General features: G+C 48.4%; 1 protein-coding gene across 1 annotated transcript in view; it reads left to right on the forward strand.

The window, feature by feature from the left end:
* The window catches only part of ME3 (malic enzyme 3), a 104,606-nt gene that overhangs the window by 74,165 nt on the left and 10,491 nt on the right, over nucleotides 1–19,950 (forward strand). Inside the window, exon 6 of the mRNA XM_082626456.1 lies at nucleotides 10,241–10,350. Within this exon, the coding sequence (XP_082482582.1) occupies nucleotides 10,241–10,350 (110 nt within the window). The remainder of the gene's footprint in view (nucleotides 1–10,240; nucleotides 10,351–19,950) is intronic.

Here is a 19,950-nt window from a genome sequence, read left to right on the forward strand (position 1 = left end):
CGTGTTTGCCCAGGAAGTCAGACAAACGGGGAAATTGAGGAGGAAATACAAACTGTTCCCGGAGTGTTTTCTGTCTGACCTGGGATTGCCGTCAGAGCAGTGACTGAGGAATGGCCACATTATTCTGGTACTTTTGCTTAGAAGTTCCTACTTCCTTTGACTGTCTTTTTACACGATGGGAGTTTTCCCCCTTTAGGCCGGAATGGCAGCCACAGGAGCCCGCCAGTCTGGCTGCCCGCCCCAGCACACCAGGGGAATCTCCCAGTGTGGGACCTGGGAAGGGAAGGGCCTCAGAGGTCCTTACACCACGTCCACCGTGGCTGGAATCCTTTCCACAACTTCAATGCCAAGTGAAGTTCTGGGGGCCCTGGCATCACTTCCAGTGACAGCCTCTTCCATCTAGCATTCGAGATCTCTGCTTTATGTGGCACAGAAATCCCTGTCCTTCTGACTTCCACCTGTTGGCTCTGCTTTTCTCTTAAGGCCACATAAGATCAGTCTACCCTAATTCCCTGTCCGCAGAACGGTCCTTTGTGTCTCTGAAGATAATCATTATGCCTCGTTCCACTGAGATTTCTTTTTCAGACACAACATTCCCGCTTTCCCCAATCCATGGTGTCCAGTTTGCTCACCTACAGAAGAGTTTCCCTGTCATCCTTGTGAGTCCCTTCCCAAGCACCCCTCCCGCCCCCTGCAGAGTGAGTCACTCCCTCTACATATGTGTGGTGTGAAGGCTGCACATCTGTCCCTCCACTAGGCTGTGACGTCCCAGAAGGAGGAACCATGTCTCCTTCACGTTCCAGCTGGACTTTGGCTCCTGTCTGCTCCCATCTCCCTAGGACCTCGATCCGCCATCATCACTCCTCGCATCTCCCCTCCTCACTGACTTCTCTATCTCATACACACACCTCCCATCCAAAACGCATCCATCCTTCAGTCCCACATCCACCACCAGCTGTCTCCCTACCCTTGTTTCATAGCCAAGCCTCTTCTTTAACCCCCCGCAGAACGGTTCCCTCCCCACGACTCCACCGAAAGTGCTCTGGCAAAGTTCACAAATGGTCTTCTGACTGTCACTTCCCCGCCCCCCGCCAACACTTCCAGATCCCTGTGTCCGTTGACCTCTCCGCAGCATCTGACACTGCCCGCAGCCTGTCATGCGGCTCCCGTGGCAGCTGCCACCGTCCACCTCGCCGGTCCCCCTGCTGACTCTCCTTCTCTAGACTCTCTTGCTCCGCCCCTTGCTGCTCCCCGGACACAGGTGTGTGCGAGGTCTGTCCTCGGCCTTGCTCCCTGCTCGGTGCGCACGCTCTGCCTGAGACCCTCACAATACCCTGAACTCCCTGTTCCTCTCTGCTGAGCCTCATATAGCGTCTGCTTTTCGTGAACACGTCCACTTGGACATGCCAGCACCTCAGACTCAGCACGGGCCAAGCCTGTCTTGCGGAGTGAGTGTATCTGTCCTTCCCTGTCCCCAGCCTTGGCGACCAACAGATGCCTCCACCCACATCCCGGGCTCCTCCTCTTTCAGCTTCCACATCCTGCCCTTGATTAAATCCTGCCCTTAAGAACAATCGCCTCCATGGACTCAGTGCCTACGACATGCCAGGCTTTTTATTTACATTATCTCATTTAATTCTCAGAGCAGGACTGCAAGAGAGGTATTATCATCCCGCTCTCTTATCGGCAAAGACTGAAATTTGGATTAAATAACTCGCCTGGGGTCACACGTTTAGTAGGTGATGGCTCCAGACCTGCGCAGCCCCAAAGCTCCCTCCGCTGCCCACCCTCTGCCTTCACGTCTGTCACCCCGCCCTCCTCTCACTCGAGGTCCCTGTTGCCTCGCCCCAGCACTTCACGGTCTCTCACCGGGGCTCCGTGCCTCCAGGATGTCCTCCCAGCTAGTCCATCCCATCACCCACCCTGCTGCAGAATGGACGTCCTAAAACACAGGCCACTTTCCTGCCCGAAGCCCCTCGGTGGGTCCCCATCATCCCCCGACTGTGTAGGCTCTTTTACACAGGCATGTAAAGGGGGGGCCCCTGGAATCCGCCTAGCCTCAGCTCTCCCCACATCTCCCCTTCTTCACGCCTCTCCCAGCTCTGGTTATTTTCCTGCAGCTCCAGGAAGGCCCCCCCGCCATTCTCATTCCAGACGCATGTGCTGTTCCCTCTGCCTGAGGCACCCTTCTCCCTCCCCTGCCACCCCACCCCCGCCTGCACAGTCTGCCCCTGAACCTCTGCTCTCCCTCAGGCCGAGCCCCGGTCTCCTGCTCTGTGGAGCCTTCAGTGCCTCTCCCAGAAGAGCTGATTGCCCCCGTGGAGGCCTCCCACATGCCTAGGACATACCTTCATTATTACCCTTGTCACAGTATGTTGCAACTGCTTTTTTTATTTTCCTGTGTCCCCATCAGACTTGAAATTCTTGAACTTGCCTTTGTAATCTAGCAGGGAAGACAGTCCCCTGTTCACAGTGGACACTTAGAAATGTTTGCTGAATTGAACATTTATATCATACCTAGGAGAGTTCCTGGCACAAAGGGGATACCCTGCCCGATACATTTCTTTAATAATTAAAACAGAAATGTCAATAAATAATTGTGATGCAATGTGATGTATCCTAACAGAGATATGCCCATAGTAGCAAGGCAGCCCAGGGAAGAGAAGAATTACTGTTACCCTGGGTAAGGAAATCGATGGGTCAGGGAAGCCTTCCTAGAAGACATGACATTTCAGCAGGGCCTTACCGTTTAAGTAGGAGTTGGCCAGGGTAAAATGAGGCCCTCTGGGCACCTGAGCAAAGACATGGAGCAGTGCAAGGGCCACAGTGGTTGGGAAGCAGCAAGATATGCCCAGGGCGATGGAAGACATGAGAAGGGGGTGAGCATTAAGGTTGGGGCCAAAGTGAACACCATCTAAGGAGTCTGAACACAACCCCAAAGGCAGTAGGAGTGCTGTAAGGATTTTAAGAAAAGACATTGCCCAGATTTGTGTTTAGAAAGATACAGTGGATGGATTGGGGGAAGGGAAATAAAGCTGGAGGAGGTGAGATCTGTTATTATAGGATCCTGGCCAGAAGTAACAATTGCAGGAATCCCAGGGAGAGATGGCCTTGCCCTGAGTCCACCCAGCCCCTGCAAAGTTCTTTCTGCAGAGAGCTGTGTCTGTCATACTGTGCTCTATCATATAAACAGAGGGTGGGACACAGAAGGGTGAGGTCTCTAGTCAAATAAGTTTAGAAAATGCTGAGTTAAACAGGCTTCTTAATGCAGGACTTTTCAGAATCTTTCATATACATTGTGTATGTTATATGAACATTCAGAGTTTCCCAAATGGTTTGAGCCATGGAACCTCTTTCTGAGAGCATCTCAAGGGACTAGAGTTTAATGGAATGTGTAAAATAAAAACAAAGACCTAGAGCTTTCGGGATTCTGTCAGCTCTAATTTCTGGAAGGACAAAATAAACAAAAGAAATAGCTTTCCACTGGATGTAACTGATGTCCTCACAATGCACTCTGCTGGGGAGTCTTGTGTGTGTGTGTGTTTTGTTGGGGGCATGCAGTGGGCTGCCATGGAAATATGAGTGGTAGGTTTTAGTCATTCTGTTTGGAAGCAGGCTGAGCAAATTCACCTGCTCTTCCCAGGTGCCCTGTGTTTGTTCAGGCCTGAAAGAGGTCAGACCCAAGTGTTTGAAAAAATGGCAGGTCCTGACCTTCAGAACAAAGAAACCAGGTCTGCAGCCCATGGAATGTTCTGGTCTCACCACATCTCTCACGCAGCCTTTGGTCAGCTTGCTGGGGGGAAGGGCAGAGCAACCATCTCAGAATCTCTTTACCCTGGGTAGGCTGCATCCCAGGTGACAGGTACCTGGGTCCTGGCTTAGTCTCCTCACATTGTCACACACAGCTCCCTAGGGCTCCCAGGCACAAGTCTCCATTTTCAGTCTTCCTCTTGCCTGAGGGCTGGAGGAAAAAAACCTTTTAACATCCACCCATCGGCCTTGTGTCTTTAAGTGAGCCCTGCCTTAGAATGCCTTCTATGGCAGCGCCAAGGCCATTTCCCAGCGGAGTCCCCAGGGTGGAGGAGTCTGGGCAGCTCCGTGTGCGGCCTGGGAAGGCGCCTCTTTCTCCATTGCAGGAATTCTCCCCTGAGAAGCAGCAGATATTCCTCAGCCCCTGCCAGGAGTTCAGGATGAAGAGTTCAAAAGTGCAGAAGGGGACAAGCAAACAGGACCCGCCCCGGTGAGGGGCAGCTTCTGGCAGGATGGAAGGTCAGCGATGAACTGGCGGCACTGAAATCAGGAAACTGCCCAGAGCCCTGAGTAGGGGGCCTGAGCGGGGCTCCTCTGGAGGGGCTGCTGCTCCAGCTGTACGACCTGGACAGGGGCCGCCTCCGCCCTGCTCGCTCAGCCTGTCTGCTCTGGGTCAGCTCAAAGAGGACTCGAAAATACTGATGTTCCTGTCCTATGTTGCTCTTACCAGGAATGGTCAGACCTCCCTACTTTGGACTTACATCTCAGTGAAGCTCCTAGTGTATCTATTCCAACCCTACATTAAGGAGCTCCTGCTTCCCCCGCAAGGCTCTCAGATCAGGAACTAAGACCCAGAGAGAAAGGGGACTCACCCAAGGCTCAGAGCTTATATCAGAGACAGAAGGAGAATATGATTTTCCTGTCCCCCAGTTCAGCATTTTCTTCACCACATGGCACTGTTTTTCTCGTTGGAGAAAGAAACCTAACTTTAACATCTACTTCACTTTATGTTTTACAAAATCATATTGCTGTTAAAAACTAAACTAAGTTCTGGTGTCAGATAGAGCTGGATTCAGATTCCAGCTCCACCACTTTCCAACTGCAGGAGAATAAATAACCCCGGGGGCAAATAACTGAACGTCCTGTAGCTCAGGATTCCTTCTCTGAAATGGCACCTACCTACTTCATAAGGTCATGGGAAGATTAGTTGAGATAATTCATGCAAAGAACTCAGCCTGATGTCCAGCACCATCGATAACCATTAGCTGTTTTTGTTACTGTTATCATTAGTAGAAGTATTTTCATGAATATGTAAGGCAGTTAAAATTAACATTTAAATTGGTGTTATGATGAAAGTCCAACATCCTGTATTTGGATATACATGGATGAATTGAGAAAAGGTTTTTTGTAACCTAAGCTTTTAAAATTTTCATTCTGAAATTTTTTTTGTTCTTAATTGGCTTTTAATTAGTTTAACAAGTTGGCAGGAAAACTCACACTAAATTTCCACCAACTCTTTCATGTACCCAGCTCTTCCTAAAACATTTACTGAACAACAACTACAGACAGTATTGGTTTATCATAGGTGCTCAGTAGATGCTTTTGGATGGATGGATGGACAGGCAGATGGATGGGCAGAGGGAATGGATGGATGATGCAAATAGAGCAATTGAAGTAACCACCCTTGGTTCAGACTGGATAGTTAGTGGTGTGGTTTCGTGAAAAGCCATAAGTCAGGAGCCAAGGGACCAGGAAAAAATGGTAAAGGGCCCAAAGGTCTCACTGGAGATGAAGAAGAGATATAGTGGAAGTAAGGGAGGTGGAAGGAGAGGCTGTGGTCAGAGACTGAAATGCACAGTGTGGAATTTTATTAGGAGCGGCTCCTGGTGACGAAAGGTCCAGGGAGCAGCCATGGGGAGGGCATCCAAGGTGGGTAGGGGTCCTGCAGGTCATTAAATACAAGAAGGTCAAGAAACTCTGAGTCTAGGTTATTGGATGGGAGATTCACATAGCCATTTATCCAATTCCAAGTTAGGATTAAAATGACTTGAATGAATGAGATTTTACTCTGTATCTCATCAAATTCCTCCCTGGGAAGGTTCTCTTAAGTGAAACTGAATTTGCCATGGAAGAATAATAGTGCACTGAACAAAGGTATTTATTTATAATCCCTGCCTTATTTTTTCATCTAAGAGTGGTGTTACTTAAAGGTCAAGTGTGTGTGTGTGTGTGTGTGTGTGTGTGTGTAAGAGATAGAGAGTGAGAGAAAGGAGAAACAATGTGCATCACATTGTTTTGTCGTCTGACCTTTCCAGCATTTTAGCTCCAGGCCAGTGCGGGAGCAACACTGGGAGTCTTGTGAGGATTCTGTGTATCAAAAGGTCACCAACAACCAAAGACATTCTGTTCCTGCCTCCCCATCCAAATACTTGAAATTCACACCCTGAACAAAAATTCACAGTAAATGTTGGTTTGGTGAACATAGCATTATAATTGTGCACTGAAGGTTTTTTTTTTTTTTTTTAACCATTTCTATTCATTGTACAAGGAGAAGAGAGCTGGATGGTGGGTCAGGAGACACTGCAAGCTCCCTACCGCTACCCCCACCAGCACTTGCTCTGTGACTGGGAATAAGAATTGTGGCCAGGATGACACATGTTTAGCACTTTACAATTTAAAAATCACCCCCAGCTTTTAATCCTCACCACAGCCGCCAAGTTGGCCAGGCAAATATTATACCCATTGACAGATGGAAAACTGAGGCAGAATAGAGAAGTGAAGTGACACTCGGTTGCAGTGGCAGAGCCAGGTCAGGCCCACGAGCCTCCTGACCCAAGCCCAGAGCTCAACACTGGACTGAGGCAAGTTGCTGCCTCTCCATTTTGGCCCCTGTGACATGAACCTGTCTCCAAATCCCCCCACCAACAGCTCCAACTGGAAGGATCATGGTAGGAGCAAATATTTGCCTGCCCACTGGCATTTCTACTGTACTTTTTTGGCTTCCTCCCTTTTCTGGTGGTGCGCTTCCTTTTACAACAAACCTCTATAAACAGTTTCTGAGAATTACTGAGCTATGTTTGTAATGCAGATGTACTCAGGGAGTATGTAAAGTAATCATTTTAACAAAAGGAATAGATATTTAAAATTTAATACTAACTACGGGAAAAGTGTCCATTGTGTAAAACATAGTTTATCTTTGGATTCACTGTTTGTCTTTGGTTTCACAAAGTAGTTTGTACTTTCAGTATTTTCCACATAATATAGTCAAATGCAGAGCAGTTGCAATGCATCCAAAAAATGGGTAAATTTTCTGAAAAGAAAAAATGGATATGCCATGCACAAAATTCAGAGGTTGGAAAAAATGTGTTCTGGGCCACTTCAGTGCTACTCAACCCCTCACAGCCACCAATCTCATCAGACAGATGCCCCAACAGCACAGGAAGCCCACTACATGTGGGCCCCAGCCACTTTTTCCAACAAGGTCGTACATCTTTCTTTCCACAGCTGGTCCCAAGCTGGTCCCAGGCCTCCAGTTCACACAGTTGGGAATGGCAGGCACTTCTCCCTACCACATACCCAGACGCTCTGTGCAGATCAGTCAGGGCATTTTTTTCTCAATGAACGTGACCGCAGATACTGTGGGTCACAAATTGGTCCATGAGATGAAATCCTTTTTCTGCCCATGGATTAAGTAATTTTTAATAATTCACATCACACTTGCTTCCAGAAAGACTCCAATAAGAGACACAGTACAGGGCTTCCCTGGTGACGCAGTGGTTGAGAGTCCACCTGCTGATGCAGGGGATACGGGTTTGTGCCCTGGTCCGGGAAGATCCCACATGCCGCGGAGCGGCTGGGCCCGTGAGCCATGGCCGCTGAGCCTGTGCTTCCGGAGCTTGTGCTCCACCACGGGAGAGGCCACAGCAGTGAGAGGTCTGCATACCGCAAAAAAAAAAAAAAAAAAAAGAGACACAGTACAACCCAAAAAAGCAGGATCAAAGAGCCAGAATCGAGCCAGGGGAGGGTGTGTGCAGAGAGCCTCGGCTGAGGGAACCTACCGTTAAAGGGCAGAAGACAGCTCTTGGCTTCCTGACGCCCAGTGTTAACAGGAAACACAGGTTACCAATCCAGTCATTTTTTAGGAAACACAAACTTTTTCCTGACTTTGAAATCTAGAAGGCAATTCTAGTGTAGATTTTAAATAAGACAACTCAAGCTGCTTAATGGGTCTTGTCTTTACCCACCAAGGCAGTGTTTCTGAGTTCTCCAGACAGGATCAGAACGATCTGAGGTGCTCACTGAAAATGCATTGTACAGCATGGTGACCAAAGTTCATAATTACTACTGTATCATGTACTTGAAGTTTGCTAAGACAGTAGATCTTAAATGTCCTCACCACTCAAAAAAAAAAAAAATGATAACAATGTGAGGCGACGTATGTGTTAATTAGCTTGATATTTGTGGTAATCATTTCAAATGTATACGTGTATCAAAACATCCTGTTGTGCTCCTTAAATACATACAATTTTTATAAGCCAGACATAGAAGGACAAATATTGTACCTTCCACTTACACGAGGTACCTAGAATAGACAAATTCATAGAGACAGAAAAAGAATAGAGGTTACTAAGGGCTGGTGGGAGGGAAAATGGGGTTGTTACTGTTTGATGGTTACAGAGTTTTTGTTGAGGATGATGCAAAAGTTTTGGTTATAGACAGTGGTGATGGTTACACAACACTGTGGCTGTATTTAAGGCCACTGAACTGCATATTTACAAATGGTTAAAATAAATATGATTTATGTATATTTTACCACAATAAAAAAAAGAGGAATAACTGAAAAAAAATACATACAATTTTTATTTGTCAATTATACCCCAGTAAAGATGGAGGAAAAAATACAGATTCCTGAGCCCCAGCCCTAAACTCACTGAGTGAGTCTTTGGGAGACGGGTCTGGTGCTCTGCATTTTGAACCAGCTTACCAACTGATCCTGCTCTACCTGTACACGGAGAACACCCTCACCAAGGTGTTAGTGGATGACAGTGCCTTCATGCAGTGGCCTTTCCCAACCTTCCCTGTATCTTATCAGGGAATAATGCCTGAACCCAGAAAAGTCTCTGGTGGAGGGACTCAAGACTTCAGGATCCACCAAGGGAGATGTTTGGAGGCTGCAGAGGCTCCCCAAGCCTGAGTGGCAGAGGAGCCGGGCTCTCTGCATGCACTTGGGTTTGGAGTGAGCTTTCTGCTGGGATTTCAGATGGCCACAGGCCACAGAGAGGCAGGGCCCCATCTCAGCCCTTCCAGCACCCCTGGGGTCTGCCATCCAGAGCCCATGGGAGTCACCAGCCCACATTAGAGACAATGATATGGGCTTGGCTGACCACCAGGCTCCGTACCCCTACTCTCTGCCCCATCCTCGTCCATAATGGGGCAGGCAATTTGCAGCAATGTGGATGTAACTAGAGATTATCATACTAAGTGAGATAAGTCAGGAAGAGAAAGACAAATACCATACTATTCCACTTTTATGTGGAATCTAAAATATGGCACAAATGAACCTATGTATGAAACAGAAACAGACTCACAGACATAGAGAACAGACTTGTGGTTGCCAAGGGGGAGAGGGTTGGGAGAGGGATGGACTGGGAGTTTGGGGTTAGTAAATGCAAACTATTACAGTTAGAATGGGTAAACAACAGGGTCTTACTGTATAGCACAGGGAGCTATATCCAATCTCCTAGGATAAACCTTAATGGAAAAGAATATAAAAAAGAATGTATGGGACTTCCCTGGTGGTGCAGAGGTTAAGAATCCACCTGCCAATGCAGGGGACACCGGTTCGAGCCCTGGTCCTGGAAGATCCCACACGCCACAGAGCAACTAAGCCTGTGCACCACAACTACTGAGCCTGTGCTCTAGAGCCCGTGAACCACAACTACTGAGCCCACGTGCCACAACTACTGAAGCCGGCATGCCTAGAGCCCGTGCTCTGCAACGAGAGAAGCCAGCGCAATGAGAAGCCCGTGCACCACAACAAAGAATAGCCCCTGCTCGCCGCCACTAGAGAAAGCCCCCGCGCAGCAATGAAGACCCAACACAGCCAAAAAAAAAAAAATATATATATATATATATATATATATATATATATTGTTTTTTAAATTACATAGGAAGTATTGTCAAATGAGTAATAAATCTTCAAAAAAAGAATATATGTATGTGTCACTGAGTCACTCTGCTGTACAGCAGAAATTGACACAACATTGTAAATCAACTCTACTTCAATTAAAAATAAATAACTAAATCATAATGGGGCAGGCAGAGCCAGGAGTCCAGGAGCCAGCCAGGTGGCATAAACCCCAGTGAATGAGCCATGCCACACCCACACCCACCCCTGGCCTGCACCTCTCTGCTCCCCAGTGCAGGCTGGGACCTGCCAGGCATCAGCTCGGGGAGGCAATCACATGCTCTTTCCTCTCCCTCTCCACAGGTTTGGAATAAATTGCCTCATCCAGTTTGAAGACTTTGCCAATGCCAATGCCTTCCGCCTTCTCAACAAATACCGCAACAAGTACTGCATGTTCAACGATGACATTCAAGGTAAGTTTCCACCCCCTGACAAAACACCTGAGGACTAATGCCTTTTCACAAAGGCTCACCTGGGTGCCCAGGTGGGGAGGGGCCACCTCATAGCCGGTTTGCTGCCAGCAGCTGTTGAGGAAAGAGCAGTAAATCCAGATTCACGTTGCTAATTCTCAGCTCTGTGACCTTGGACATGTCCCATAACTTTGGTAAGTCTCAGTTTCTTCACCTATAAAATGGAGATGATTACTGCTTCAGAGAAAAGTAAGAATTTGGTAATTAGATATAGGAAAGAAATTTTAAACAATGCTGTGATTTACTAGCTGGTTGAACATGGGCAGATCACATCTCTGAGCCACAGTTTCATCATCTATTCATTGGGAATGATAGTAACTACCTTGGAAGATTATTGTGAAAATTTAAAGAGCTAATATATGGAAAGTACCAGCGCATAGGACTCATCAGACCAAAGCATCAATCACCATAAAAGTGGCCTTCGCCAGCCACAATAGCTCGCTCTTGGATTTTCCAAACACAAGGCATGTCACTGTCAGGGAATCAGGATAAGGCCTTCTCTTAACGTGGCTGGAATGAGTGCTTCTCACAATGATAACCAAGGCCCCAGAACATTCCAGAAGTCAATGGGAAGCATCTTCTAGTTCAGGGTCAGCTTGGCTCCCTGTTCTGTGGACCAGAAATATCTAAAGGCACTTGCTTCTTGCTGTGGAGATGCCAGCATGTGACACTGGAGTAGGAAGGGTGGCTTCTCAGCGATTATCTCACCTGATCCAGGAGTCCTCAGGAAGGAGCATTGCCAGTTATTCCTAGTATTTTATAAAGCCCGAGGGAAACCTTGATGACATGTAGGTTATTATTTAACAAATGAAGTTTGGCAAGCAAGATCTTTTCAAATCAAGGAACCATGTCATGTAAAAAAGAACAGGTTGGTAGGGGACAGGTATGGGTCCCTGGGAGTTAAAGATGGGCCAACATTTTGCAGATGAGGCCCAAAGAGGTCACAGTTTTCATCAAGTGAGTAAGATAGACCTAGGAGGATTCAAGCCCAGGTTAAAAATAGCTAAGGTTTAGAGCTGAATACTTGTTATTCATCAGGCACGGTTCTAAGCACTTCACAGCTTAATCCTACCAGATATTACCAACCCTGTCTTACTTGTACTCCTGTGACCTCCCTCTGGGTCGGTTCCCTCTGCACGTGAAAGCTCTGCTTCTCAGCTTGGGACAATCTTCCCCATCATCTTTGGCTCAGTAACTCCTACTCACCCTTCAAGGCTCAGCTCCAGGGTCTCCTGTCCCAGGGCAGGGACAGCCTGATTTGGATGCACAAATGTGGGTGCCTCCACAGCCTCCTGTGCCCCCCTCTGTCAACTTTCTTACCACACTGTACCCCACATGCCTGCACTGAGTTGTCTGTCTCCCCAGGAGACAATAGGCTCCCAGAGGCAGGAACCACATCTTTTCTCTTCTCACTTCCCAGCCCCAGCACAAGTGCCTGGCACACTGTAGATGCTTCATTAATGTTTGAAGAATGAATGAACGAGGTCCACCTGCACAAATTGAGATTCTCATAAGCACCCACCTGTTCATGTGGGTGTGTCTACACTGGACACCTGCCCCCGAAGCCTCTCTCTTGTTCAGGTCGTCATACATATACTCACCCAGAAGTGCACCCCACATGTGCTCACACGCAGACATACATCTTCATGTGTGTACACCCTCATGTATACACACACAAAACTTCTTAAATTAAATCAGTTCATTAGTTTTTAGGTCCTGCTGATACCCAGTTCCAGTAGAGTCTATTTCACTCCCAGGCAAAGCCAGATGGAGTGGTTTTCTGGATCCCATGGCAAACAGAAGAGGAATTTCCCATTCTTTTCTCAGAAACGAGAGACTAAAGTCATTAAACTAAAATGCATGAGGAGAGCTGGCAAATCGTACTAGAATGGCAGGAGCCCTATAATATCGAGTCTTTGATCGGGACAACCTGACCATTAGGCGTGGCCATGTGATTAACAGCACCGCCCAGATCTTCCTTCAAGAAAGGACTTGTTGCCCCAGCTGGCGGCAGGGCTGGCTGGAGCATCAAGCAGACCACGGTCCTGCCCTGCCAGGACGGCATCACCAGGTGATCAGGGAATATAGAAGCTCAACCATTTTGGCCCAGTGCGGGACAACTCTGAGGGGACATTTAACTCCAGAGCTCCCCACGGGGTTGGCTGAGGCCCTGGGGACCGCGTCACAGCTCAGCTTCTCCTGCTTCCCCATCCTCGACCCCATCCTGCTTCCACTCCCTCCCTAACACAGGTGTGCTGGTCCCAAAGGCACTTCTTGATAACATCCTGAACACTTCACATCTCTCTGAATCTGCTTCCCAGGGAACCCAAACTGTGCCAAGGAATCCAGTTGGCATGAACACAGAGCTTTAGGCTAGAAAAGTGTTTTCCATCCACACTATTTCACAGCTTCCTTGCCTCACCCCCTCTGCCTGTGGGGAGGACGGACGTTGCTGTTCGTGTCACTGATGAGACAACTGAAGTTCAAGGCTTAAGTTTTTGCTCCACGTCGCACAGCCTAACAGGCATAAAGCTGGGGCTAGAACCTAGTCATTTCTAACTCGGAATTCACTGTCTGTCCGTGACGTCGGGCTGCCTGTGCTCCCTCGTAGGTGAGGCAATGCCGTGAGTCTCCTTGGTGAGGATTAAATTCCGGACCCCACGGAAGTGTGGGTGTCACCGCTCTCCTCACCCCTCCCATCCTCTCCTCTAACTTCCACAGTTCACAGACCCCCCGATGAGGCCTGGGGACGGGGAGGGGCTGGCCCACAGTCACCAGCTGGTTAGTGATGGGTCCAGAACCAGAAGCCTATGATGTGTACTCTCTGTGCTGGGTGGGCAATTAGCAGACTGGTGAGGAATTACGGGATTAATGGGGCAACGTGGAAGATTAAGCTCATGCTAGAATTGACCCCCTGACCTCCAAGTACAAGGTAAAGAGCAAAGGGAAAAGAAACATGAAACTACATAGCCATGCTCAAAAATAGAAAGGAACGCCTGCATGCACAGAATTGGAGAGAGCTGGGAGAAGGGGGAGGGTGGGAGGAATCACAGTGGTAAACAGACACCAAAACCAAACCGCACGTGGTTGCTGGGCACAGGCCCGGTCCCCCCCAGCAGGACTCGTGGTCAGAATCTTCTGGAACACCCCAGAATGGCGGGGGATGGGACCAGGCTGCCCACATGAAATGAACACCAGCGCAGCCTCACGTCCTCAGTGGAATAAGGAAAGATACAACTAAAGGCCTCAGGGTCCCCACCAGACTGAGCTCCATGAGGGCAGGGCCGTGCCTGGTGCTGAGCAGAAGCTGGGGCACAAGATTTGAACTCTCTCCCAGCCAGTCCTGCTGTTTCACACTCCTGGGAATCACCAACCCCACATGGCCGACCACAGGGTTGGGCCTCTGAAGCCCCAGCACTGGCAGGGTAAAGAGCTCCCCAGGGCTGCCATGGTCTCCTCCGCACGCCCCCCGCCCCGGCCCTGGCCCTACTCCCAGCTCAGATGGGTGGAAAGCCTCAGCCTACCCAGGCTGGTTCTGGGTGAGCAGGGCTGCCCGTGCACTGACTCATCGCTGGAAGCCTCTTCAGGAGTTTTGGAAAAGGCAGAGGCTCAGGTGACTTTTGTTGTTTCAGCTGGGATCACAGAAGCATCCCAGCTCTTAGCGGAAGAGAGAGAGAGACCTGGAAGGGGAACAGCGCCAGGAATGGTCATGCTGGAGGACTGGCCAGCTGTGTCCTTCCCAAGAAGCCAGGTCCAGGATACTGCTGTCCTGGTGAGCACAGGCCCCCGGCCTCCACGGCTAGCTGCCCACAGTGTGGCTGGGGACAGCAAAGCCCAGCTGGCCTGTCAGCTCCAGAGCATCTTCCCACCCCACCAGGCCTCCCTGGACCTGCACTGCCCTCAAGTCCCACCACATTCCCAAGAGCAGACGGCCAGTCAGTTTGCCTGTGTGGTATGTCAGGCCATGGTCACCCCTCATACTTTCAAGTTTTCATCTGTGAGCCAGAGTGCTTAACAGTCAGATGTTGGACTGAGACAAGCCTAGGTCTGAATCCCCACTTTTCTGCTTTGGGGCTTTGACCAAGTGGCTTAAATCCTCCCAGTCTTCTTTTCCTGATCTGTAAAATAGACATGGTAGTATTCACAGCCATGAGGGATCCTCAGCCAGTACTGCCAGAAAGATCAGGATGCCTTTCTAAGGCCAGCGTTGATCCTGGCTGGATGGGCACTATGCTAACTCATCGTAAAGTGTTTTCATCATCACCCTTGCTTATGGCCCCAGGTAGTTGTAAGGGCTGCAGTGATGTAAGCGCAGGAACAGGCATGTAACCGTACTCAGTTCTGGTACTGGGTACTGATACCTCTGGTGCACAGGAGGCTCCCAACACAAGTACCAGAGGGAAGGAGGAAGTGTTGAGACCCCAAACAGAGAGGCTTTGGTGGAGGTGAGGAGAGGGACCAGTGTGAGCGCAGGCCTGGGAAAGCCTGAGAAGGGAGACAGGGGCCCACCTCACCTGTTTCCTCTTTCCACATCCAGCCTATTCTTCCAGCCCATTGAATTAGTCAGTTCTGTGAGTTTCCTGCCGATTCTGATTCTGAATGTGCTGGTCCCTCTGCCTAGAACTCTCTTCTGCTCTTGGCTAATTTCTCTTTGTCCTCAACGGCTCAAACCTCACCTCCCCCAGGATACCCCACCCAGGGCCAGACCTGTTTCACAGGCCCCAGGATGATCCCACCCTTCCCCAGGGCCTGGGAGTGACACTGGGCAGTGGTCACCCGCTTTGCAGAATATTTCAAAATACCCCGGGGCTCAGGTACCACAGTAGGAAAGGGGCAGATGGGGAGGAATGGCCCAGCTCTGAAGTCTGTCCAGCTGGTTTGTCCTGTTTTCAAGACACCAGGGGTTACTTCCAGCTGTCAGCGGTCTGCTGCTCCTTTCCTACCACACACACTAAGCAGCAGTTCCTGGCCTTTCCCGTGTCTCTCCCACAGTGAAACCTCCCCCGGCCGCTTCAACCTCATCTCTCCCCAGTCCCCAGAACCTTCCTTTTCACTAAGTCCTGTGTTCTGAGGCTGTTCTTCCCGTACAGGGCTTTCCCAGCCCTGAGATTCTCGTGGGTCTCTTCGCACGTCTAATCCTGGCTGCTCTGAGACCTCCCCCTTAGCCTGTTGCATCAGTTAAATCCCCAAAGAAGCCAAGAAGATGGTAATTATTCCCTCCGGTGGCAGAATAGTCTAACCCTGCCTCCTTCATGGACCGGGAACTGCCTTCTTGAGAGTCCAAGGGCTCCAGAAAATTCCCTTCATGACACAGAAACAGGGTCGAAGTCATCTAGAAGGCCTTTGCTTGGTTTCCAATACGGGGAACTTGAATTTTCTGAACAGTTATTCTGCTAACCCCTGTGCTCAAGACTGTTGTATTCATCTTCATAAATCTAAGGCTTCATATACCCATATACCCAGTGGAGCCCCAGAACAGGCTCTCACTACACGCTCATGAACAAATGAAAGGCGGCCGCTGGCTGCTGTGGGAAGGTAATTCTGCGGATCATGAAAGTGGGCCAACCTAATCCTAGAGGATGCCCAATCCCCCATGGCCCCAGGCCTCCAAAGCCACCTTGGCCGGGCCCTGCCGAGCCTAACTCCCTGTCCTTCCCGCTGCCTAAGACAGCAGCCTTGTCTCACCTGAGAAGCAGCTAGTTCTTTCCCTTTTCTCTGATAATGTGTGGTTTAGAATGGAAACTTCTTTAACTTTGTCAAATGTGACTATTAAAAGCAGAATAGAAACTGCATTTTCAGTCCTTTTGTGCTATTTCCTGAACCTACAACCTCCAGTACTCAGTTTGCAGGAAATGCAATTATGGAAAGCTCCCTCTGAAAAGGAAAATTTGTTTTTCTTTCATCATGAATGAGGAACAAATAGTCATGCTTTCAGCTGCCCTCAGCATTTACGGGCACATGTTCTAACACATCCCTAGACCCCCGGGCTTCTCCAAGTGGCTGCCTCCAGAAACCTCTGCAGCTTCCTTCCTCTCTATTTTTAAATCCCTAATACATTAGGGCTTCCCTGGTGGTGCAGTGGTTGAGAGTCTGCCTGCCGATGCAGGGGACGCGGGTTCGTGCCCCAGTCTGGGAAGATCCCACATGCCACGGAGCGGCTGGGCCCGTGAGCCATGGCCGCGGAACCTGCGCGTCCGGAGCCTGTGCTCCGCAACGGGAGAGGCCACAACAGTGAGAGGCCCGCGTACCCCCCCCCCCCACACACACACTCCCTAATACATTACCCAAGACCCTCCTCCTCAAAATGAAAGTTAATGATGGAGATAACTTTCTTTGCCAAACTTTATAATATGGGATTTAAGAACTGCTGTTTTCCCTCTTGAGTTCTGGACTGTGAATAGGGCAACTTGCCACTTCAGAGGATGGCCTCAGAGAAAGATCCCCGAAAGAAGAATGAGAAGTAGCCAGCAAGGTAGCCAGTGAGCATGGGGTTCCAGAAGCCACATGCAGAGTTTCCCAAAGGAAGGAATGAACACCAGTATCAAATGCTGATGAAAGGTCAAGGAAGAGGAGGGCTGAGGACTGACAACCAAACTTGGCAAGATGGAGGTGCTGGTGAGGTTGACAAGAGGTGGGGCAGTTGCCTGATGGGACTGGGTTTCAGGGAGACCAAGAAGAAAGGAAACAGAGGTAATGAGTATATTCAGCTCTTTAGAAGAATTTGGCTATAAAGGGAAGTAAGAAATAGGGAGGGGGGCTTCTCTGGTGGTGCAGTGGTTGAGAGTCCGCCTGCCGATGCAGGGGACACGGGTTCGTGCCCCGGTCCAGGAAGATCCCACATGCCGCGGAGTGGCTGGGCCCGTGAGCCATGGCCACTGAGCCTGCGCGTCCGGAGCCTGTGCTCCGCAACGGGAGAGGCCACAACAGTGAGAGGCCCGCGTACCGAGGGGAAAAAAAAAAAAAAGGGTGGGAATGACATAGGGTCAAGAGGAGGCTTTTTAAGGATGGGAACTCGATGACATATTTGTATGCTGATGGCAGTGATTCACTAGAGAGGGAGCAGTTGAGGATGCAGGGGAAAAAAAGGGAGAGAATTACAAAACAACTTTCTTGAGTAGGTAAACATGGTGGGATCCAGCACACAGCTAGAGGTGGCTTTAGCTAAGAGCAGGGACCATTCATCCACATAACAGGAGAAACGACAAAGTATATGGACAGGAGGCAGAGGTTTTATAGAGTTGGTGGTGAGAGGATTCACTTCTCTCCTGGTTGTTTCTACTTTCTTTGAACTTCACTTTCCACTTCTGAAAGGGGAAAAAATGGGAGCTCAGTAGTACCTATTTCCTAGAGTTGCTGTAAAGATTAAATGAGCAAATAAATGCAGGCAAGCGCATACATAGCACAGAGCCAAGGTCACGGGGAGAGCAATCAATAAGTGGCAGTTATTGTATCCTTTTGAAATTTTCAACTCTTTTCTACCAGATTTCCCAATGCTTTGTGTTTTCCACCCCGTCCAGAGTCACAACTGAACAATTACATCCACCACCTAAGTTCACTTCCCTCCACTTCCACTACCACCTGCTCCTCAGGTCTCCCCCAGGGAAACCCCATAAGGCCACTCCTGCTGCCTTCAACTCCAGAGTCAGGAAAGGCTGTGTGAGCTGCATAGACCAGGAAGGGGTGGAAGCAGCAACCCAGGTTTACCTGCTTTACTTCTAACTTGGTGACTGACAGGCGGAAGCCACTGCCTCTCTCTGGCCTCAGTTTCCTCATCTGTACAGTTGTTGGATGTCACGCTCTCCATCCAGCACTGAATTTCTGCAGGTAAGCTGTTATTCAGCCTGTGGGTTCTAACCACAAAAGATACTTGACCTCCAAGAAGGAACAGACCCATCAAGAATGCAGTGTCTTTGGGAGGTTCTCTGATGAAATATCTTTGGCGCCACCTGGTGTCGTATGCTTTGTACAGCTCCTTTCAGGAGGCAGAAGGCTGTGGTGAAAGATAACAGAATCAGATGAGGGGAAAAGGTGCTCTCTGTCCAATGGAAAACTGGAAACAGAAAACGGAAAGTTCACTCCTGCTCCCACCCTGCAACGATTAGTATTTTGTAGCTCCTTTTGGATTTTGTGTGTATATTTTGTTACAATTAGAATCATAGTATGTAGACTGTTGAATGTTCTCTTCCTTCCAATTAACTCAGTGAAGCATGATTTAGGGGTTAAGAGCACATGCCCTAGAGCCCGATTCCCTGAGTTCAAAGCCTCACTCTGTTGTGTGATCTTGGACGACTCAGCAAACTGCTCCGTACCTCATTTTCCCAATCTGTAAAATGGGGATGATGATAGGATTAAATAAATGTCTTTTCCCAATCTGTAAAATGGGGATGATGATAGGATTAAATAAATGTCTTTTCCCAATCTGTAAAATGGGGATGATGATAGGATTAAATAAATGTCTTTACATTAAGACATATAAAGCACTTAGAACAATATGTGATGTTAGTTACTAACTTCATAGCATTTTCTGTGTTGCTACACCATCTTCATAATGAATATTTTTAATAGCTTCAATATCCTACTAGTGCCTGCACTAGCTAATTTACTTAATTGCTCTTTTGTTAGGTGTTTGTTATTTCCAGTCATTCTACATTATAAATAACACTGTCATAAATATCCTACCACATACCTTTTGGATTTCTTCATACATAGATCCCCAGAAATAGAAGCATGAGGTCAAAGGGCAAAAACATTTTATGCCTTTGGTCTATATTGGGAAATAGTTTTCCAAAAAGGGTTGTAGCTCTTTAAAATGGAATGTGTGCTGAACTTTGCCCTTTTCATTGCTCCCTCACCAGCCATAGATAACATCAGTTTCTTTGATTTGCACAATTTTAATGACCATAAACAGTCACACTTTAATTTCCTTTTCTTTAACCATCATAGAGGCTTAGCATTGCCAGTTGCGATTACTTTATTGTGACTCTGTCAGGGTCCACACCAGTCGTTTTAACAGAGAAAACTCGACATAAAGAATTGTGAATTCTGAATTAAAGAACTGAAAAGCCAGAAAGAAACACTAAGGATCTGCTACCACCCCTGAGGCTGGGGGAACACAGGGAAGACGCGGTGACAGCTGGCTAGCGTTCATGCCTCTGAGGGGCACGAGCTACGAGGCTAGTTCTGTAAGTGACGGACAAACAGCAAACTGGATTCAACTGCTGCTTGTGGAACAAACGGCTGCTGTAAGATTAAAAAACCAAGGCTATGGAGTTGCCAGATTTAGCAAAAACAAAATGCAGATGATCAGCTAAATTTGAATTTCAGACAAATAACAGTTTTTAGAATATTTATGCTAATATTGCATGGAACACACACTAGAAAATTATTTCGTGTTTATCTAAAATTCAAATTTAACTGAATGTCCTACATTTTACCCAGCAATCTTACAAAGTAGGAATGATGCTGGAAAAGCTGTTCTTTCCCTGCCCATCTAGTCTTTCAGTCGCCCTCTGGCACCCCCTATTGGCAGAGCCCACATAGAGC

This window comes from Mesoplodon mirus, assembly GCF_964341445.2.
Source record: "Mesoplodon mirus genome assembly, chromosome: 7".
Lineage (NCBI taxonomy): Eukaryota > Metazoa > Chordata > Mammalia > Artiodactyla > Ziphiidae > Mesoplodon > Mesoplodon mirus.